Below are 18,925 nucleotides of genomic sequence, written 5' to 3' on the forward strand. Positions count from 1 at the left end.
GCTTCTTTGTCAGGTCATGGAGGGGACCTGCTATCGCGGCAAAAGCTCGAATAAAACGCCGATAATAAGAATAGAGGCCAAGGAAACTTCGTACATCATGTACTGTAGTTGGCGTAGGCCATTCTACAACTACTTGAATCTTATCAGGGTCCATTCTCACCTGATTGTGAGATACTATATGGCCCAAATAGTGGATTTCTTTTAGAAAGAACTCACTCTTCTTATTATTCACAAATAATCCGTGTTTGCGTAATTCTTCAAACACTAAGGCGAGATGCTTATAGTGTTCGTCTTCCGTCTCTGAGAAGATTAAGAGGTCATCAAAGAAAACGCCTGTGAAGCTTCTATATGAGTGGAAGATTCTATCCATCATTTTGTTGAATGTGGCTGGTGCATTAGTGAGTCCAAAAGGCATCACTAAGAATTCATACAACCCGAAGGTTGTTCTAAATGAAGTCTTATGCACATCCTGAGGAGCTATGCGGATTTGATGATAACCGCTCTTCAAGTCTATACGACTAAAAACACTTGCTCCTTGTAACTTGTCAAGAATGTCGTCAATCCGAGGGATTGGAAATCGATTCTTGATTGTGATTTTGTTTAGAGATCTATAGTCAATGCACATGCGGAATGTGCCATCCTTTTTCTGTACTAGCAAGACAGGTGAACAATACGAAGAAGTACTAGGCCTTATTAAGCCCTTCTCCAAAAGTTCGTTAACTTGCTTGAGAATTTCCTCTTGCTGCATTAGACTAACTCGATAAGAGGGCTGATTTGGAGGAGAACTTCCTGGGATCAAATCAATTGTATGGTCCTCAGGTCGCGAAGGTGGGAGTTCATTTGGAAGTTCATCTGCAAAACTATCTTTATAACTTTCTAATAACTTAAGTCTTTTTTGCTCTAAAGAGGAAGAAAGTTGTGAAACAGACACATCTCTCTCTCTTGCAAAAATCAAGTACGCTGAAACACACTTTTTCATTACTTTCTTGATGGCAATGTGATTGGCGATAGGGATACGCCAATCACCTGCATCTGCAAGTACAAGATACTCCTTTCTTTTATGAGCAAAGGATAACGTTTTCTGAACATAGTCAGGAATGGGATGCATCTTGTAGTGCCAAGGCATTCCCAAGATAACATCGAATCCTTCAAGTGAAGCTAGTAAGAAAGACTCTTGATCCTTGTAGTCGTCCACCTTTAGATTCAACTTCCCTATGATTAGAGTAGAGTTTGAGTTTTGCCCTTTGAAAGCAGATTGTGCTTGAATAGAAACTCCAAAACGATTGGGCTGCAAGTTCAGGTCATCAGCTAGCTTGGTAAGTTGTCTGTACTGCCAGGGTCAAACAAAATGAGAGCCCGTTGGTTGTTGATGCTACCCCATGCTTTAAGAAGAGCTCTTTCTTTTCCATCCTTGGTTGTATTTCCCTGTACATCTGGGACTGCATTGGAAGAGGGTGGTTGTGGAGGTTTGGTAGGATATTCACCCTTCATATGACCAACTTGTCCACACTTGAAGCATCTTCCTTCACTAATGTAAGTTCGCAACTCAGCAGGAGAGAGATATCTCCCTTTCTTGGGCTGATTTGGCTTTGCTTCTGCTTCGGAGGCGGTTCTTTTTTTCTTTTGTGAAGAAGAAGTAGAGGTAGGCTGCTCATGGAGAGCCTTCTGCTTGGCATGGTAAGTGCTTTGCTCCATCTTCTTGGGAGTACCCTTGTCATGTATTCCATCAGCTATGCGGGCTGATTCCATAAGTATCTGCAAGTTACCTCGAGGGTAAAGCTTCATAGCCTTTTGCAAGGCTTCGTGCAACTTTTCCGAATCGTCAATCTTCTTGAATGGAGTGACTTTCAAGAGAACGTCCCAAAACCTATCCACATAGCGTGGAACAGTTTCGTTCTCCGACTGTGAAAGTCGATCCCATTCTTTCTTTACCTCTTCCTCATAGTCTGGAGGAAGGAACTGTGCGTAGAACTTCTTCTTGAAAGCAATCCAATCTTGGGGTTTACGATCTTCCAGGATAAGGGTTAACCACCAACTGCTGGCGATGCCTTTCAGGTACATACTAACATGGCGAAGCTTGGATCTTTCTTTAAAATTCCCTTCAGCAAATGCAACTTCGAATTGGTGGATGAAAGCCAAAGCTTTGTCATTATCACGCAGTCCATTGTAGGTGCCAAATTTCACATCTTTGTCTCCCGACTTGAATGTTTTCTGCTTGTGGTGCTTCCTCTTATGATGCTCCTTCTTTCTATGCTTAGACTCCTAATGGACAGGAGTCTTTTCCCTTGAATGCACTTCTTGCTGCGACGGATCGTCAAGAAACATGTCTTCCGGAGCAACGATGTCATCGAGATCCTTCATGAAAGAGAACTGAGGGGAATCAGGGGGATCCTACTCTTGAATCTTTGGGTTAAACCGCACATTACGTTCTGGAGGTTTCCTGTGCCTCTCGTGCATGCAGGAGGTTCCAGTCAAAGGATCTTTCCTTGGTTCTGGCGCCTTTGAGTTCTGCGGGATTTCTCCCGATCCCATCGGCATTTTCTCCTTGCCTTTCTCAAGAGTATGGAGAATCTTTTGGACTTCTGGATGGGAGAGAGCTTTTTGCAACTCTTCTACCTGCTGTTGAAGGAGAGAGAACTCTATCTCGCGTTCTCCCATTTCTGCAGTCTGCCAAGAGTCGTCAATCCCTTAAGGAAGAGAAAGATGACCTCGCTCTGATACCACTGTCACAAAAATACGGAAGCGTAAATTGACTTTTAATTGTACTTCAAATACTCAAGAGAATTAGAGAGATTGCATGGGAAAGTGAGCCAAGTGGCACACTTACTTTAAAATTTAAAAACCATTCAACTTTTGACTTTAAAAATCTTATGCTAGTTAATGAAATGTGCAATTAAGTGCACAACTACACACATAGATGCAACAAATGAAAACGTTAGCTGCTCCCTAGCCCATTGCCGTGCCAGCAATGCTCTGGCATTACCTATTCGCACTTGTCCGGCCATTTGGTCCAGCGCAAATCATTTAAGAATACTTTTAACTAACTTATTCTAAGGCCATAGAACTGAGGGAAATCAGGGGGATCCTGCTCTTGAATCTTTGGGTTAAACCGCACATGATGTTTTGGAGGTTTCCTGTGCCTCTCGTGCATGCGGGAGGTTCCAATCAAAGGATCTTTCCTTGGTTCGCCTTTGGGTTCTGCGGCATTTCTCCCGACCCCATCGGCATTTTCTCCTTCCCTTTCTCAAGAGTATGGAGAATCTTTTGGACTTCTGGATGGGAGAGAGCTTTTTGCAACTCTTCCACCTGCTGTTGAAGGAGAGAGAACTCTATCTCGCGTCCTCCCATTGTTGCAGTTTGCCAAGAGTCGTCAATCCCTTAAGGAAGACAGAGATGACCTTGCTCTGATACCACTGTCACAAAAATACGGAAGCGTAAACTGACCTTTAATTGCACTTCAAATACTCAAGAGAATTAGAGAGAGAGAGAAAGCTTGACACTTCATTGGGGACCGAAAGATGAGCTGGTCCCCCCCCCCCATAAAGAGAATATCTTTATTACTAAAGGAGAATTGTCACCAGCGTGTGACTACTATCTATCCTTTTCGTTGATTTCTTTCTTATTATCTATTTACTTTCACTTTTTGGAAACACCCCTCGGGAAATCTAACTGCCCTACTTGCATAGCTAGTGTGGAACTGTCCAGAGGGAGTCCAGGCCCGAGGGCAAGAGAGCACTAAGGTTGGACAAAGACTATGGTTAGCCAAAGTGGGGTCATTGACTAGCCAAAGTGGAATCCTTTGCTACAGAGGCTACATTTTAGTTCTGGGTGTGGCTGTAGTGTACAAAGGGAGTCAGATGACCTAGAAAGATACAATGGCAGCATCTCCTAAAATTTAGGGAACTGCTATTTTGGGACCTGAAAATGTGTTTGCGTCATTACCTCCGGAATGACAAGGGGAACATTTTCTTACTCTGCCGCGAAGTCAACTGGGCAACCGGTTGGGAGATTTTTAGGCGGCAACCCCAAAACGGGAAAATGCTTGTAAATGCGCCAAGTGGCACATTCTGGTGCACTTTCCTCATGCATGGAGAAGTGGCGCTGAATTTTAAGCTGGGAGAGGCTCATTTTCAGATTTTGTCACAGGTTAAGAGCTATGGAGTGCTTGCTTTCCCTCCTATGTACAGTGCGGTGCTAGGAGTGATGCCTTGCACGCTACGCACTGCTCTCTCTCCCCCCTATGGCAGTATGTTATGCCCCACTAGTGGGCTTTTCATTTGACCAATGTACAGTTGTGTGGGTTTATGCGCGATTGTCGAGGCAAGAGCCTCTTGCACAGGTATTGGATTAGCTAGCGGCTAATCCCCCGCAGGTACAGGTGAATTCGGAGAGGTTTCACGCAAGAAATCTCGTCCGATTCAAAGGGCAAGTAGCTTTACAGGTGCGGGAGCTCGAGGACTTGCTACGGATGCGACCGGCACGCGAAACGGAGCGTGAAACAGTAAATTACAGCTTGCTGTGTATTTTTGCAGGTTTAGGGTTTTGGCCCTAAACGGTCCCTAATACCCCCAGGAGGTTCGGGGACTCGAGGGGACCGCTGTACAGGGGATTTGGCGCATTTTCGGGGCTGAAAACAGAGAATTCAGCGTGCTGCAGATTCTCGCCAGGTTTTGCAAAGTGCCCGTATGCGTCGGGAAAGTCATTCCATGCGTGGGAATACTGACTGTGAAGGGTCCTAGTACAGTTATGCTACCGAAATCGGGCCGGAACAGTTGAAATTCAGCCAAGTTTGTGCGGGGCAGCTTGTAGGGAACCACAGCGTTTATTCCCTCTTTTTTAACAATAAAGAAATACCGAAAGGGGCGCCTAAGTTAGGGGCCAATCTGGTGTCGGTCTACTCATACAGGTGCAATCTAGCAGCCTGTATCCCTCTCCCCTTTGTTGTGTCTTGAAAGTACAGGTAGAATAGACGACTAATAATGGGTGAAAGCTAAATCAAGGTTTGAAGTAAAGTCTACCGCTCTTTTTGGATTGTACAGGCCGGTTTCATGGTTTCATCCCCGGGATTAAATCACTTTTTCCCATAGAAGTGAGCCTTGGTCAGTTTGGGCTTGAAGACATAGGGGATCATAGACCAGACACAGGGAATTATAATTATGGTTGAAAGACTAGATGATGTGACTGAAGAGGTTTCCTCTTCACAGGGCCAACAGACACATGAAGTGGGTGAGTCTTCAAGACCACCACAGACGGAGGATGATATATTCGGGACCCAGTTGACTACTGCTGTGGCTATGTTCACACAAGTAATGCAGAACCCGAGGTTTTTAGCCTTTCTGCAACCTCATGTTCCGTTTCATTAAGTTGGGTCACTGGATCATATTCAAAAGCTTGTTAAGGCTCGAGCACAGGTGATTCATACTGCACAGTCAATGGAAACACCTGTACACTTGACGGAGAACATGTAGTCTCCACAACCTGTGCCTAAGGTGCAAGAACAGGTGGCTGAGATGCCAGTCTTTCAAGCCGTACCAGTTCAGCCAGCCACTTTTCAGCAGCCTATAGCTGGTTCTAATGGGCAGGGAAGCAACAGGCTATGCAACAGGTCTTTCCACCACCTTCAGTACACCCTGGCTATTTTGGAGGTGGATCGGTATTCCAGAGCATGGCTGGTCATGCTCTTGGAAATCAATTTTACACGCCAGGAACAGTGTTCGGGGGTGCTCAAATGATGATGCCTAACCCCATGTATGGTGTCACGGGCATGCTACCAGGGTTTCAAAGCACTCAGGGCCAATTTGGGATGCCACAGGCAAATTTTGGTATGGCTGGAATTCCAAATCAGCAGCCAAATATGGCATTTCCAGGTCAACTTAATTGCGGTCAGGGAACACAAATGAACCCTAACAATGTTTCCATGTTTCAGTCACTTCCATATGACAATTTAACGCCGCTGGAGAGGCCAACTCCGTACAAAGAAGGTGGCAAAGGTGTGACATTCACGACCTTTACAGGGTTTGATGACATGAAGAAGGCTCTCTTATTCCTCCAGCAGTTTGACAAGGCCTATGCAGGGGGAAACTTTACAGAGGCTTCAAAGGTCCGCAAGGCAACCACTTTCTTGACAGGGAATGCGGGACAATGGTGGACAACTTTATTGCTTCAAGGGCAAGCTCCGTCCACATGGATTTACTTCAAGTAGATTTTTGCAGCAGCATGGTTATCTGATGACTTTGAAGCAGATGTCATGACAGAATGGCACCAGCTTAATGCTACTACTCGCAAGAATCTGGATGACTATAATCGGAAGTTTTGGAAAGCTCTACTTCCAGTAACTTCCTATAGGTTTGTGCCACTGGCAGAACAGATTGAAAAATACTGTTGTGGCCTACCCAAAGGATTGAGAAAGTACTGTACGAAGACTAAAGTCACTACTTTGACGCAGCTCATCGAGGTAGCAAACACTGGCAATGGTTTGCTCAAGGGAGAAGATTGTGAATTCAATACTGGCGTCAAGGAAGGATCAGCCAAGAAAAATTCAGCGAAGAAGCATGTTCCCAATGAGGCTCCAAAAGGGACTCAGGAGCCAGCCAACGCAAGGAAAGGCAAAGCTACCGCTGAATCAGAAAAGGGACCAACAAAGAAATGGAAAAGACGTTTTCCTCGCAAGTCGGAAGAGCAAAAGAAGGTCCTGAGGTCAGAGAACAAATGCTTCATCTGTGAGCAGCCTGGCCACATTGCTTACACTTGTCCTACAAAGAAAAGGCCAGCTGATTCTGAAGACAAGGAGGACAGGAAAGGAAAGAAGCCCATGGGTGGTCTAGTGCCAGATATGGTGGGCGACAAGCCAAATTCAGATGCAAGTGAGCTTTGCAGAGCATGGGGAAAGGTCAGGGATCAATCTTCTTTGATCCAGGTGTCAAAGCCAACTTCATTTCCCCAGAATTGGCTTCAAAGTTGGGAATCAGATCTGAAGAGATGGGGTATACAGCAGAGGCAGGTTTGACATGTCCTGGCCATACAGAGGCTGTGACACCCATCATTGGAAAGTTGCGCCTACATATCCAGTTCTATGTAGATGCTGAAGAATTTTACATCATGCCACTGGACGGATGTGATGTGTTGTTAGGTATTCCTTGGTTATTTCGTGTACAGGGAATCGTGGATGCCTACAACAAAAAGATCACTGTACAGAGCAGGGGAAAGACTCACATTCTGGATGGAAAGCTTAAAGGGGAGTCTATTCCCACTGTATTAGCTTCTGCTATTACTTCTGTAATGAAAAAGCATCTTTCTGCGTACTTGGTTTTTGCACGTATCAAATTTATATGTGCTAGATAAAGAAAGGTCAATGTTTTTACAACAATATAGTGACTGTTTTTCCGTTTCATTACCGTCTCAATTACCGCCAGAGAGGCCCGAGGACCATGCGATAGATTTGGTGCCAGGCAGTAGCCCACCAAATAAGCCTCCGTACAGGGTTAGTGCGGCTCAGCAGAAAGAGATAATGGGCCAAGTACAGGAGCTGTTAGAAAAGGGGCTGATTCAGCCCAGTTCATCTCCATTCTGTTCTCCAGTGTTGTTGGTGCAGAAAAAGGATGGCTCATGGCGTATGTGCATCGACTACCGTGCACTGAACAAGAATACCATCAAGAATAGGTTCCCTATACCTAGAATTGATGATATTCTGGACAAATTAGAAGGAGCAGCTATGTTTAGCAGGATAGATCTAAAGAGTGGGTACCATCAGATCCGCATGTAAAACCTATCATGGTCACTCCAAGTGGTAATAAAGAATAACCTTTAAGATGTAGCCTTATAGGTTGGACAAGTGGTGGACCTTAACACGCGCATATTCTTAATATAATGACATAAAGTGGAAAAGTGGTGAATCTTGAGACCAAACCACTCAGGCTACTACCAATAATAGCTTGGACAAGTGTTGGACCTTGAATGTAAACCCCTCATCTACGACATATCGTGGGTTTAATGTTTTTCGATGGAGCCTAGCGTCTTGGAGACATGGTGCACCTTGCTTCTCCTCATGTTTCAATGGAGCCTACCTTGGACAAATGGTGGAGCATCCTTCTCTCCATGTTGATGTGCACAAGACTGCTTTTAGAATGACGTTTGGCCTTTACGAATTTCTAGTGATGCCCTTTGGTCTCACAAATGCTCCTGCTACGTTCAATAGGATGATGGACAAAATTTTCCGTCCACACGAGCAATTTGTTGGTACATTCTCTGATGACATGATAGTCTACTCAAAGAATGAAGAGGAGCATAGGCATCACTTGGCCATTGTGTTCAAAGAGCTACGCAGTCATAGGTTGCTCATCAATGCAAAGAAAAGTGAATTTTTTCTGGAAGAGATCCACTTTCTGGGACACATTGTCTCAAAGGACTGTGTATCCTGCAAAAGTTGAAGCGATCAAGTCATGGCCAGATTTGAAGACGGTGCATGATGTCCGAAGTTTCTTGGGACTATGCTCCTATTACAGAAGGTTTATCTGAAATTTCGCTGAGATTGCTTCACCTTTACACGCCCTTCAAAAGAAGGCAGTCACCTTTAGATGGACACAGAAAGAGATTTCAACTTTTAATCTCCTAAAGGAAAAGATGACTTCAGATCAAGTCATTGTGTTGTCAGATCTTAGGAAGTCATTTGTGGTCAAGTGTGACGCCTGTGGTAGTAGCATTGGTGCAGTGCTAATGCAAGATGGCAGGGTAGTAGCCTATGAGAGCAGAATTTTGCAAGGGCCAGAGATGACCATGCAGGTCTATGAGAAAGAGTTACTGGCTGTGATTCATGCGCTCTTAAGTTGGAAACACTACCTGCTAGGTGCAGATTTCGTTGTTCAAACGGACCATCAGACCTTGCGATACTTCTTGACACACACACAAAGTTATCTGAGAAGCATATGCGATGGGCAAATATCTTGTCCATGTTTCATTTTCAGATTGTGCATGTGGAAGGCAAGAAGAACGTTGTGGCTGATGCCTTGTCAAGGAAGCCACAAATTTCAGCTGTGTCAATTCCTTATCATCATGAACTTGATGATATGAGGGATTATTATGCAAATGATGAAGATTTTGCAAGGGTCTTCGAGCAGCTAATGGATGGACAACGTCATGAACACTATCTTCTCAAAGATGGGTTCATGATGATGCATGGCAGATTGTGTGTCACAAAGCCATTGCGACGCAAAGTTATGCAAGAGAGTCATGTCCCACCGTATGCAGGGCATCGTGGTATCGATGCTATAGTTAAAGCGGTTGAGACATTCTTCTATTGGCGTACATTGAGAAGAGATGTGGATGCCTTTGTGCGAGAATGCCTAATTTGCCAGAAGGTCAAATTTGACAGGCAAAAGGCACCAAGGTTATTGCAACCACTACCTATTCCAGATAAACCATGGGAAAGTATTGCTATGGATTTTATCTTTGATCTTCCGAGAATGCAGACAGGAAACGATGGTATCTGGACCATCATTTGCAGATTCAGCAAGCAGGCTCATTTTATTCCTGTCAGGAAGAAGATAAAGCCAGATCAGATGGCACTTTATGAGCAATATTTTCAAGTATCATGTCATGCCACAGTCGATTGTTAGCGACCGTGATCCACGCATGACAAGTTTGTTCTGGAGAGGCTTGTTTGAGAATATGGGCACAACGCTCAAATTCTCTTCGTCATTTTATCCTCAAATAGATGGGCAGTCAGAAGAGGCAAATTCTACTGTCCTAGATCTACTGAAGTGCTATGTGTTAGAGCATAAAGGAAAGTGGGAGCAGTATTTGCCATTGGTGGAGTATGCATACAATAATACAGTGCATTCATCAACTGGCAAGGCACCTTTTGAGATAGTTGAAGGTGGCAAGAAAGTTCCTCCCATATTGCATACAAAGGACAAGATATTTGAAGCAGATAAGTATGTTCAGGACATAGATGAAATGTACAAGAAGGTCAAAGTGGCCTTGGAAAAGACTCAGGCAAAGCAAAAGAAAGCAGCTGATCGTCACCGTCGTGAAGTGGTATTTTCACTTGGTGATTGGGTGCTTTTACGCTTTGAAAAGGCAAGGTTAAAGAAGATGAAGGGCAAGGAAAGACTGTTTCCAAAGCTCAGCATGCGTTACTATGGGCCTTTTCAAGTATGCGACATAATCAATGATGTTGCATATAGGCTGAAATTGCCTGACAGTTGGAAGATTCACAATGCGTTTCATGTAAGTCTTCTCAGACCCTATGTGGGTGATCTGCTAGAACATATGCCAGCTGAAGATCAGCCGGAAGTCGAGGAACTTGACGAGATCTTGGTCTTGGAACAGATTTTGGCACATAAAGAAAGAAAAGTGAAAGGCAAGGTTGCTAGGCGTTACTTGGTAAAGTTCAGAAACTATCCACCAATGGATGCTAAGTGGATGGAAGAAGGTGAACTTGCAGAGTCACCAACAGTGTTATCACTTTACCTTGAAGCCTTCGATCTGCAACCTACCTTATCCCCTTGAGTTTCAAAGCTACATGGATTGTCAGTGTGACAATGGCTTCTGAAAGAAATGATGTACATGGTATTTAAAATGAGCTCAAATGAAATACCTGTTACATGAATGTTAGAGCTGTACAGATTGTCAGTTTGGCAATTGCTCTTATGGAATGTCCAAAAGTATGGTTAGTACTATAGAAGTGAGTATTTTTGGTCAGTTTGTCAAGGATACAGTAATTGCTTCTTTTAAAGGGTACATGTGTAACTGCATTCTTAAACTGTTGGTTTGGGTATGCTCGAAAGTGTTACTGGGCCCAACGTGTACTATAAGACAGTGGCAAAATGCGTAGCTACCATTTTGTCATTGGAAAGTTAGTGACTCAAAGCAATGGCAGAGTGCGAAGCTACCACTATGTCATTGGGACAGGGTTCACACGCAGGCAATACATGTGTTGACGAGGTGTTGAATACACCAGGGTTGACAATGAGCATGTATGTGTCGTACAATGTGTCGACAGGTGTTGAATACATCAGTGTTGACTGCGAGCATGTACCACATAGATGCAAACGAGGACGTTTGAGATTTCAAGAGGGGGGTATGTCACCAGCGTGTGACTACTGTCTATCCTTTTTGTTGATTTCTTTCTTATTATCTATTTACTTTCACTTTTTGGAAACACCCCTCGAGAAATCTAACTGCCCTGCATTGCATAGCTAGTGTGGAACTGTCCAGAGGGAGTCCAGGCCTGAGAGCAAGAGAGCACTAAGGTTGGACAAAGACTATGGTTAGCCAAAGTGGGGTCATTGACTAGCCAAAGTGGAATCCTTTGCTACAGAGGCTACATTTCAGTTCTGGGTGTGGCTGCAGTGTACAAAGGGGGTCAGATGACCTAGAAAGATACAATGGCAGCATCTCCTAAAATTTAGGGAACTGCTATTTTGGGACCTGAAAATGTGTTTGCGTCATTACCTCCGGAATGACAAGGGGAACATTTTCTTACTCTGCCGTGAAGTCAACTGGGCAACCGGTTGGGAGGTTTTAGGCGGCAACCCCGAAACGGGAAAATGCTTGTAAATGCGCCAAGTGGCACATTTTGGTGCACTTTCCTCATGCATGGAGAAGTGGCGCTGAATTTTAAGCTTGGAGAGGCTCATTTTCAGATTTTGTCACAGGTTAAGAGCTATGGAGTGCTTGCTTTCCCTCCTATGTACAGTGCGGTGCCAGGAGTGATGCCCTGCACGCTACGCATTGCTCTCTCTCTCTCCCCTATGGCAGTATGTTATGCCCCACTAGTGGGCTTTTCATTTGACCAATGTACACTTGTGTGGGTTCATGCGCGATTGTTGAGGCAAGAGCCTCTTGCACAGGTACTGGATTAGCTAGCGGCTAATCCCCCGCAGGTACAGGTGAATTCGGAGAGGTTTCACGCCAGAAATCTCGTCCGATTCAAAGGGCAAGTAGCTTTACAGGTGCGGGAGCTGGAGGACTTGCTACGGGTGCGACTGGCACGCGAAACGGAGCCCGAAACAGTAAATTATAGCCTGCTGTGTATTTTTGCAGGTTTAGGGTTTTGGCCCTAAACGGTCCGTAATACCCCTAGGAGGTTCGGGGACGCGAGGGGACTGTTGTACAGGTGATTTGGCACATTTTCGGGGCTGAAAACAGAGAATACAGCGTGCTTCAGATTCTCGCCAGGTTTTGCAAAGTGCCCGTATGCGTCGGGAATGTCATTCCATGTGTGGGAATACTGACTGTGAAGAGTCCTAGTACAGTTATGTTGCGGAAATCGGGCTGGAACAGCTGAAATTCAGCCAAGTTTGTGCGGGGCAGCTTGTAGGGAACCACAAGGTTTAGTCCCTCTCTTTTAACAATAAAGAAATACCGAAAGGGGCGCCTAAGTTAGGGGCCAATCTGGTGTCGGTCTACTCATACAGGTGCAATCTAGCAGCCTGTATCCCTCTCCCCTTTGTTGTGTCTTGAAAGTACAGGTAGAATAGACGACTAATAATGGGTGAAAGCTAAATCAAGGTTTGAAGTAAAGTCTACCGCCCTTTTTGGATTGTACAGGCCGGTTTCAAGAATCTTTACAAGCACGGGAACGGGGCGAAAGCCTGTCCTCTATTCTTTCTTGGCCTTTTTCTGCTTCTGACTGAGAGAGTAGAAGAACTGCTCTCTGACTACCGAGAGGATCTATCCTCTTCTGCGAGATTTTGGGAAGCTCTCGTAGGGGAGAGTCTACCTTCCACAAAACTCATCGGAAGCTCTCACGAATGAGTGTCTATCTTCCGCTAACTGTGCCACGTTGGACGTAATCATTCTTGCAATCAACCAACCACAGAAACATGCAAAACACACACATACGCTTGTTGTAATTTTCTGCAGATAACCAGAAATTGTTACTTGAGCGTGTTCCAATGCCAAATTGGAGGTCCTTTTCGCGATAGAAATGCTCCAAACTTGGTGTATGTGTAGAGTAGGTAGTGGGGAGTGAGATTCTATTAAGACTTTGCTGAAATTCACCCTAATACAAGTGATTAGGGGCTGAAAACAGGGAATTTGCAGCAGCTAGACAAGGGAGAAAGAGAGTTTTCTACTACTTTACACGATGAAACTTCTCCCAAAGTTGCAAGCAACCATGAGAGGCCTTGTTCTAGGTGATGGGTGCTCAGAGGCTCCACATACACCACAAGGTGCTGCTCTCAAGCTTCAATGGAGAGCTTCACTGCGTAGAGGATGGTCAACTTGGGGGGGGGGATAGTGCACTGCCAACCTGGCAAGAGGGGGAGGGGCTGCTCTCTTATAGCCTCCCAGAAGAGGGGGCACTAGCATGAAGAGAGAGAGAGAGAGAGAGAGAGATTGCATGGGAAAGTGTGCCAAGTGGCACACTTACTTTAAAATTTAAAAACCATTCAACTTTTGACTTTAAGAATTCTATGCTAGTTAATGAAATGTGCAATTAAGTGCACAACTGTACACATAGATGCAACAAATGAAAACGTTACCTGCTCCCTAGCGCATTGCCGTGACAGCAATGCTCTGGCATTACCTGTTCGCACTTGTCCGGCCATTTGGTCTAGCGCAAATCATTTAAGAATACTTTTAACTAACTTATCCTAAGGCAGTAAAATAATCAAGCCTTAGGGTTAATAGTCTAAGGACCCCATCTCATTCCTGTGCTTGCACTAGCGCGCGTAATTTTCTGAGCCTGAAATTTGAGGCTACTATCTACCCTTTTATTGAAGACCCGATTTCCCAATTACTAGGGCTTCAGGGTATTTTTCTGCTAGGGTTTCCTTGAGGTGCACTGGCCCAAACTTGGGCGCACCTGAGGCCCCAGAAACTGCTAGATCTATTCTGATGTGCACACAACTAATTAGATAATTCTTTTCTCGTAAAGAAACTAATTATTTACAAAGTCTGACATAGTTACACCTTGGACCATGGTGAAGAAAGGCCTAGGGCGCCAGAGTTGAAGGAAGGCCTCTCTACGCTCCCACATGCGGTCGGAGCTTCCCTGGAATGTCTCAAACTGTCCCTTGAGAGTATGGATCAGCTCTAGCCAAAAATCTCGAACTCTCTCTACTGGTGGTACAAGGCGAGCCTCAAGGATGCTGAAGCAGCGGGCTCGCCAGATGAACCAGAGTGTTAGGCCGCAGACGAGCTCCCAACACTCCTCTCTCTCACTACACCACTCTTGTGGAGTAAGCTCTGTAGCAGGCTGGAGTGTAGGTCGATCTCCCGTGTATCACTATCATCATGATGGTGGAGGATAGCTCAAACTATAGTGCCGGGCCTGTGAGAGTGGACCAAGCAGTTGCCCCCTAAGTGTACTGCTGTGCTGTGGAAAGAGCTAGCATCAGCCAAAGGACACGAAGCCAAACCTGCTGTGCCATAGGGTAGTCCCAAAGACAATGACGTTGACTCTTCACAGGATGGTCACAAGCTGCACATGCTGCCGAGAGACCACTATGTACAAGCCAACTCCCCATTGCTGTAGCTCTATGTGCAACCAGCCACTAGAACAAAGTGACTCGCCGCAACTGTCTGGCGTCCCACAACCTCGCCCAAAAAGCTGACAAGAACTCAGCTGTGAGACCCTCCTCTTGCCAATGAGGTGTTGCAGCAGGACGGGCCTCTCTCCGTGTTGGCGGAATGTGACTTCCCAATCGAACAATGTACTGAAAGAAAGGGACACTGGATGGTCGGCTGAGGAGAAACGCTCCCTCCAAAACCACTCTCGAGGATCCCACTGCACTTGTGCCAGTGGACAACTCTCCCAAGCCCACAGCCTCCAGTGGCCCTGTCTCAAGAGCTGCTGGGTCATGATCTATGACATAAGTCCTTCCACAGATTCCCACAACCCAAAGTGCGTGCTGGACCCTCTGCCATGGGACCCCATGAGACATGAGGCCTACTACCAACCAAGTGGCTTCTCTGAGTGCTGACCATGGGGTTCCAAACAAGGGGCTGTCTCAGGCGCTCCTCCGTGCAAGTAGGTTGGTGCTTCTCCAGGCCTCTCTGCAGCTGCTCCCAGGGTCGGAGAAGGCTCACAGCAAAACGGTCCTCTAGTCTCTTGGTCAGGCCAACTCTGCGCATCTTTGTGAAAATCCATCTAGTGGAAGGTCTCCAAGGGCCTCCAGCCTGAGGCACTAGCTCTCAGCTGCTTGAGCAAAAACTCCTTCCAGGGCTCCTCCCCTGGAAGCAATCCTCTGACAACAAACTTCCCAAGAAGGGCTCTGCTGCTGTGTTGGGTCTATGATCCCCAACCCCCTTTGAGAACAAGGTAGAGTGATGACCTGCCAGGCCACTTTGGAAAGGAAGCTTAGCATGCCACACTTTCATAACTTTGCTGGGCCACCGTGCAGTAGCTTATTCATGTTCCATAGGTTATTACAGTGATCCTCTATCCAAGAAGAAGGCTGCAAATTGTGATACACCGTCTTCGCAGATAAAGATAGGATCGAGGAACCAGCATAATGCCATCAGCAAGTCGATCGTCAACGGCAAGCAACAGAATGGGAGATTTGGAATCAACCATATCCGTAATGATCTGCTATGTGTATCTATAATGCACTCCAAGACCAAAAGTAACAGCAGCCTGATGAAATGAGATCACATGCCGAGCAACATCAACAACATCTGAGATCAAATCAATGCCTTTTCGGGAGAGAAAATATGCCTGTCTAGGAGACCGCTGGACAAGAGTCTGATAAAAAACCAAACTCCAATGCAAGCTCTGAAGTCTAAGTGAATTGCAACTTACATCATCTCGACCATGCCACAACAATTACTTTGTTACTTGTTTCCAATCAGCTACAAGACTAGAAACAAGAGGGCCGTCAGGAATCTTAGCTTTAAACTTTCCAAATACCACATCCCAGTATGAAGGCTGCCAGTGACCAAAAGCAGGTGTAGAAACCACATGTGAACACAAAAAAGAAAACATCAATGTCCAAGGCTGTTTTCGTCACACGCACACACACGCATGCACGCACACTCTCTCTCTCTCTCTCTCTCTCTCTCTCTCTCTCTCTCTCTCTCTCTCTCTCTCTCTCTCTCTCTCTCTCTTTGAGAAGAGAATGTGATGTGGCAGCCCCAGTCTGTGAATTGCAGATTTTCATATTGACTGGCACATTGTACTGACAGTCCGTGTTTTACGGAAATAGCCTCATGGGCGCTAGCTTTTGGATCAGCTGCTTTTAGAGTAGTTTCTTTTCATGTGAGATGCTTTTGAGAGGCCAGAGGCCTTTACATATGTACAGAGGGTACTCTCTTTGACATTCTACCGCGTGGAGAAGCAGAGTTTCCAGCATTGTACCTTGTTGAAGCAATATAAAGAAATACGGAAACGTACGCCAGGGTTTGGGGTCAGTGCCGTATGGAAGTTGAACTCCTCCACTTAGTGTGGTGTGTACTCTGGTTTTCATGCGCTTTCCAATGCATATCACTTGCTCATTCCCTGGCCTTATATTTTGGAGCACAGTAATCGGTTAAGAAATTCACACAAACCTCTTCATTGGTGGAAAAGTATTCTACAAAAGATTTGGGAGTGTAAATTTCCTTCAAACAATGGGTTTTCTTTTGGCGCTGGTACCATAGGTTCTTCTTGTTCGGGTCCTAGCACATTGGCATGGTGCTTCCTCTTATGTTGTTTACTTTCTTGCCTGGGTGCGATTCTGGCCCCTTTGGGTTGTTTATCAGTCCCTTCGTGATTGTTTCCATTTGGGACACAAACTCATTTCCGCAGTTTGAGGTTGTCTAGAAACAGGCTTTTTGGCATGGTTTCACCCATCTTGGGTGGCCATATCTTGCGCACGCACGCACGTGCTCACAAACGCACCTACCCATGCCCATGCGCATGTGTGGGTATGCACACACACAGCATACACACATGTTTTGTCCTTTGTTTTGTTTGGGGATTGTAGAAGTAGCTGGGTTGCAGGAAGCTGCAGCCTGCTTACCTGCCTCTGGAAGGAGTTTCTCAGGTGCTCTGTTTTAGCCTTGGGGAATGGGATTGGACGCCGTGACTGAATCTTCTGCTGTCTGTCCCAAGTCGAACCTAGTGCAATATCTTCAGACGATGCTGCAGGTGTTGTCACATGTCTGGACGACGATCCATATAGAGTCTAAATACCTCTTGTTTAATCTGCAAGGTGTTTTGGCTGCTTATTTTCAGTCTATTCCATGATGAACGCTAATTTTTTAACTGTAGAAAAATGTTGAGAATGGGCTTCTTGTTTATGGCAGGTAAAGGCTACCCTTCGTAATGATATCCCTCCAATCTCAAGCGGTTACATGGAAGCGTCCATGGCAGCTTTCAACTCTAGAGTCAGGATTTTGAAAAAGCTGCAGTCTGAGTGCGAGCGGTACTGGATTTTGGAGTATCTGAGACGAGAGCCATCAGAGAGAAGATATCGTGTATGTCTTCTCCGAAGTGAGAAGAATTCAACAGCATTAGTGTTCTTATTAGAGGTATATCACTGTCTTGAAGCATCGTTGAGTTCTTTTACTCTATGGTGGAAGTGCCTTGTGGCAGAAGTCTTAGAGTCATCCCCTTGGAACTTAACCCATTTTAGAAGAGAAGGATTAAGTAAGAAGTTCTCTAGTATTGAAGCTGGTTGCCCTTTTGATGGTTTTGCCTTCATTCATAGTGTACTTTGTCCTAGTTCCTTCTATGCACTTCTATGGTGGATAACAAACAAGTTCAGGGTTTTTTATCCTACAACCAAGCATTCACATGCCCTTGCCCTCATCAGAAGCATGCTTTGTTTGCAGGTGGGGCTTCAGAACTTGATGGATCTGAGTACTCAAAGACAACTAGGAGACGAATTTTTTGTTCGTGTAGTTGATTCTCAGCCACGAAAAGGCTGGCTATACTTGAAGGAAGCATGACCAACTAACAGATAAGTGTTCCTAAACTCCGTCACGGATGCAAGAGATCACTGACAATTACAATGTCTAACGGGTCACAGCTCACAAGCTGGTAATAATTTTGAATGTGAATTTGTGGATGCAAGAGTTAATTGTGTATTTTGGGGATGTTTTGACCCTGTGATTATTTCCAGGTTCGACCCACTTCTGTGTATTGTTCATGGTCCAGTTTAGAGCCGATCTTTATTGCAGTTGTCGTCATGCGCCATCGTGAAAGGAGTGTCATACAGACTCCCTTCGGCATCATCCTGTTATTGCCCTTCACAGGGTTGAGCTTGAGGCATGAGGGGATGCTGCAGTCTCATGTTGGCATACTAAAACATGCCTTAGAGGAGAAAGAATATAGGTGTTATGTTATCATTATTGTTATTTTTTTGGGGTGTGCATTTTGACTTTGTGATAGGGTCACTCTAGGTAATGGCCACTTGAGGCTGCACCTTGTTTTTCTACTTCAAGCACATGATTGCTTCCCTATAGATGTATCTCACAATTTTTTCAGGTATGTGTAATTTATTTTCACAGTTTCCAATGACTGGAAAAACCATTTTTTCATGATACATCATATGGCGCTGTCCAAGAACGCATCCTCCTGATGACTGGTATTGCCTTGAATATGGAAAATTCCGTTGCTTATGTACAAATATTCGTTTCTTGTGGCTTGATGACACATGCCCTACCATACTAATGAAGGTATACTTGCTTTGCTATGGGGTCTTTTGCTAACAAATAATCTTTACTTTGGCACCAATACTAAAGGGTAATCTGGAAGACCACTAGGTTGGATCGTGGTTTTGTAGTCAAATATTCATTTCATTTTCATACATAGCATTTCATCATGGAGGTTTAAAGTCTGAGCCAGAGGTCAATCTCTTTCATTTCTCATAAAAGTGAATAAGTGCCAAATTATAAGGTTTCATGGCAAAATCTGGAAGACCAGAGGGTAATGTTCTTGGAAAGTGCATAAATCAATGTTTGTATTTTAGACAAATCACACCTGGATGGATTGAATGCT

The 18,925-nt window shown here is 45.0% G+C and overlaps 1 protein-coding gene across 3 annotated transcripts in view; it reads left to right on the forward strand.

The window, feature by feature from the left end:
• The window catches only part of LOC147437271 (ribonuclease II, chloroplastic/mitochondrial-like), an 88,924-nt gene extending 70,304 nt beyond the window's left edge, over positions 1-18,620 (forward strand). For 2 of the 3 annotated variants that reach the window (XR_015184839.1, XR_015184838.1), the window contains 3 exons: positions 17,230-17,454; positions 17,758-17,965; positions 18,048-18,620. Coding sequence is in view for 1 of the 3 variants with exons in the window: in XM_086486847.1 (XP_086342973.1) it covers positions 17,230-17,454; positions 17,758-17,874 (342 nt within the window). In the remaining 2 variants the exon portion in view is untranslated. Of the gene's footprint in view, positions 1-17,229; positions 17,455-17,757 lie in introns of all 3 variants that reach the window. The other variant, XM_086486847.1, reaches the window with a different exon arrangement.
• The last annotated feature ends 305 nt before the right edge of the window (positions 18,621-18,925 follow it).

The sequence above is a fragment of the Adiantum capillus-veneris genome, chromosome 17 (assembly GCF_014529385.1).
Source record: "Adiantum capillus-veneris isolate H3 chromosome 17, ASM1452938v2, whole genome shotgun sequence".
Taxonomy (NCBI): Eukaryota; Viridiplantae; Streptophyta; class Polypodiopsida; order Polypodiales; family Pteridaceae; genus Adiantum; species Adiantum capillus-veneris.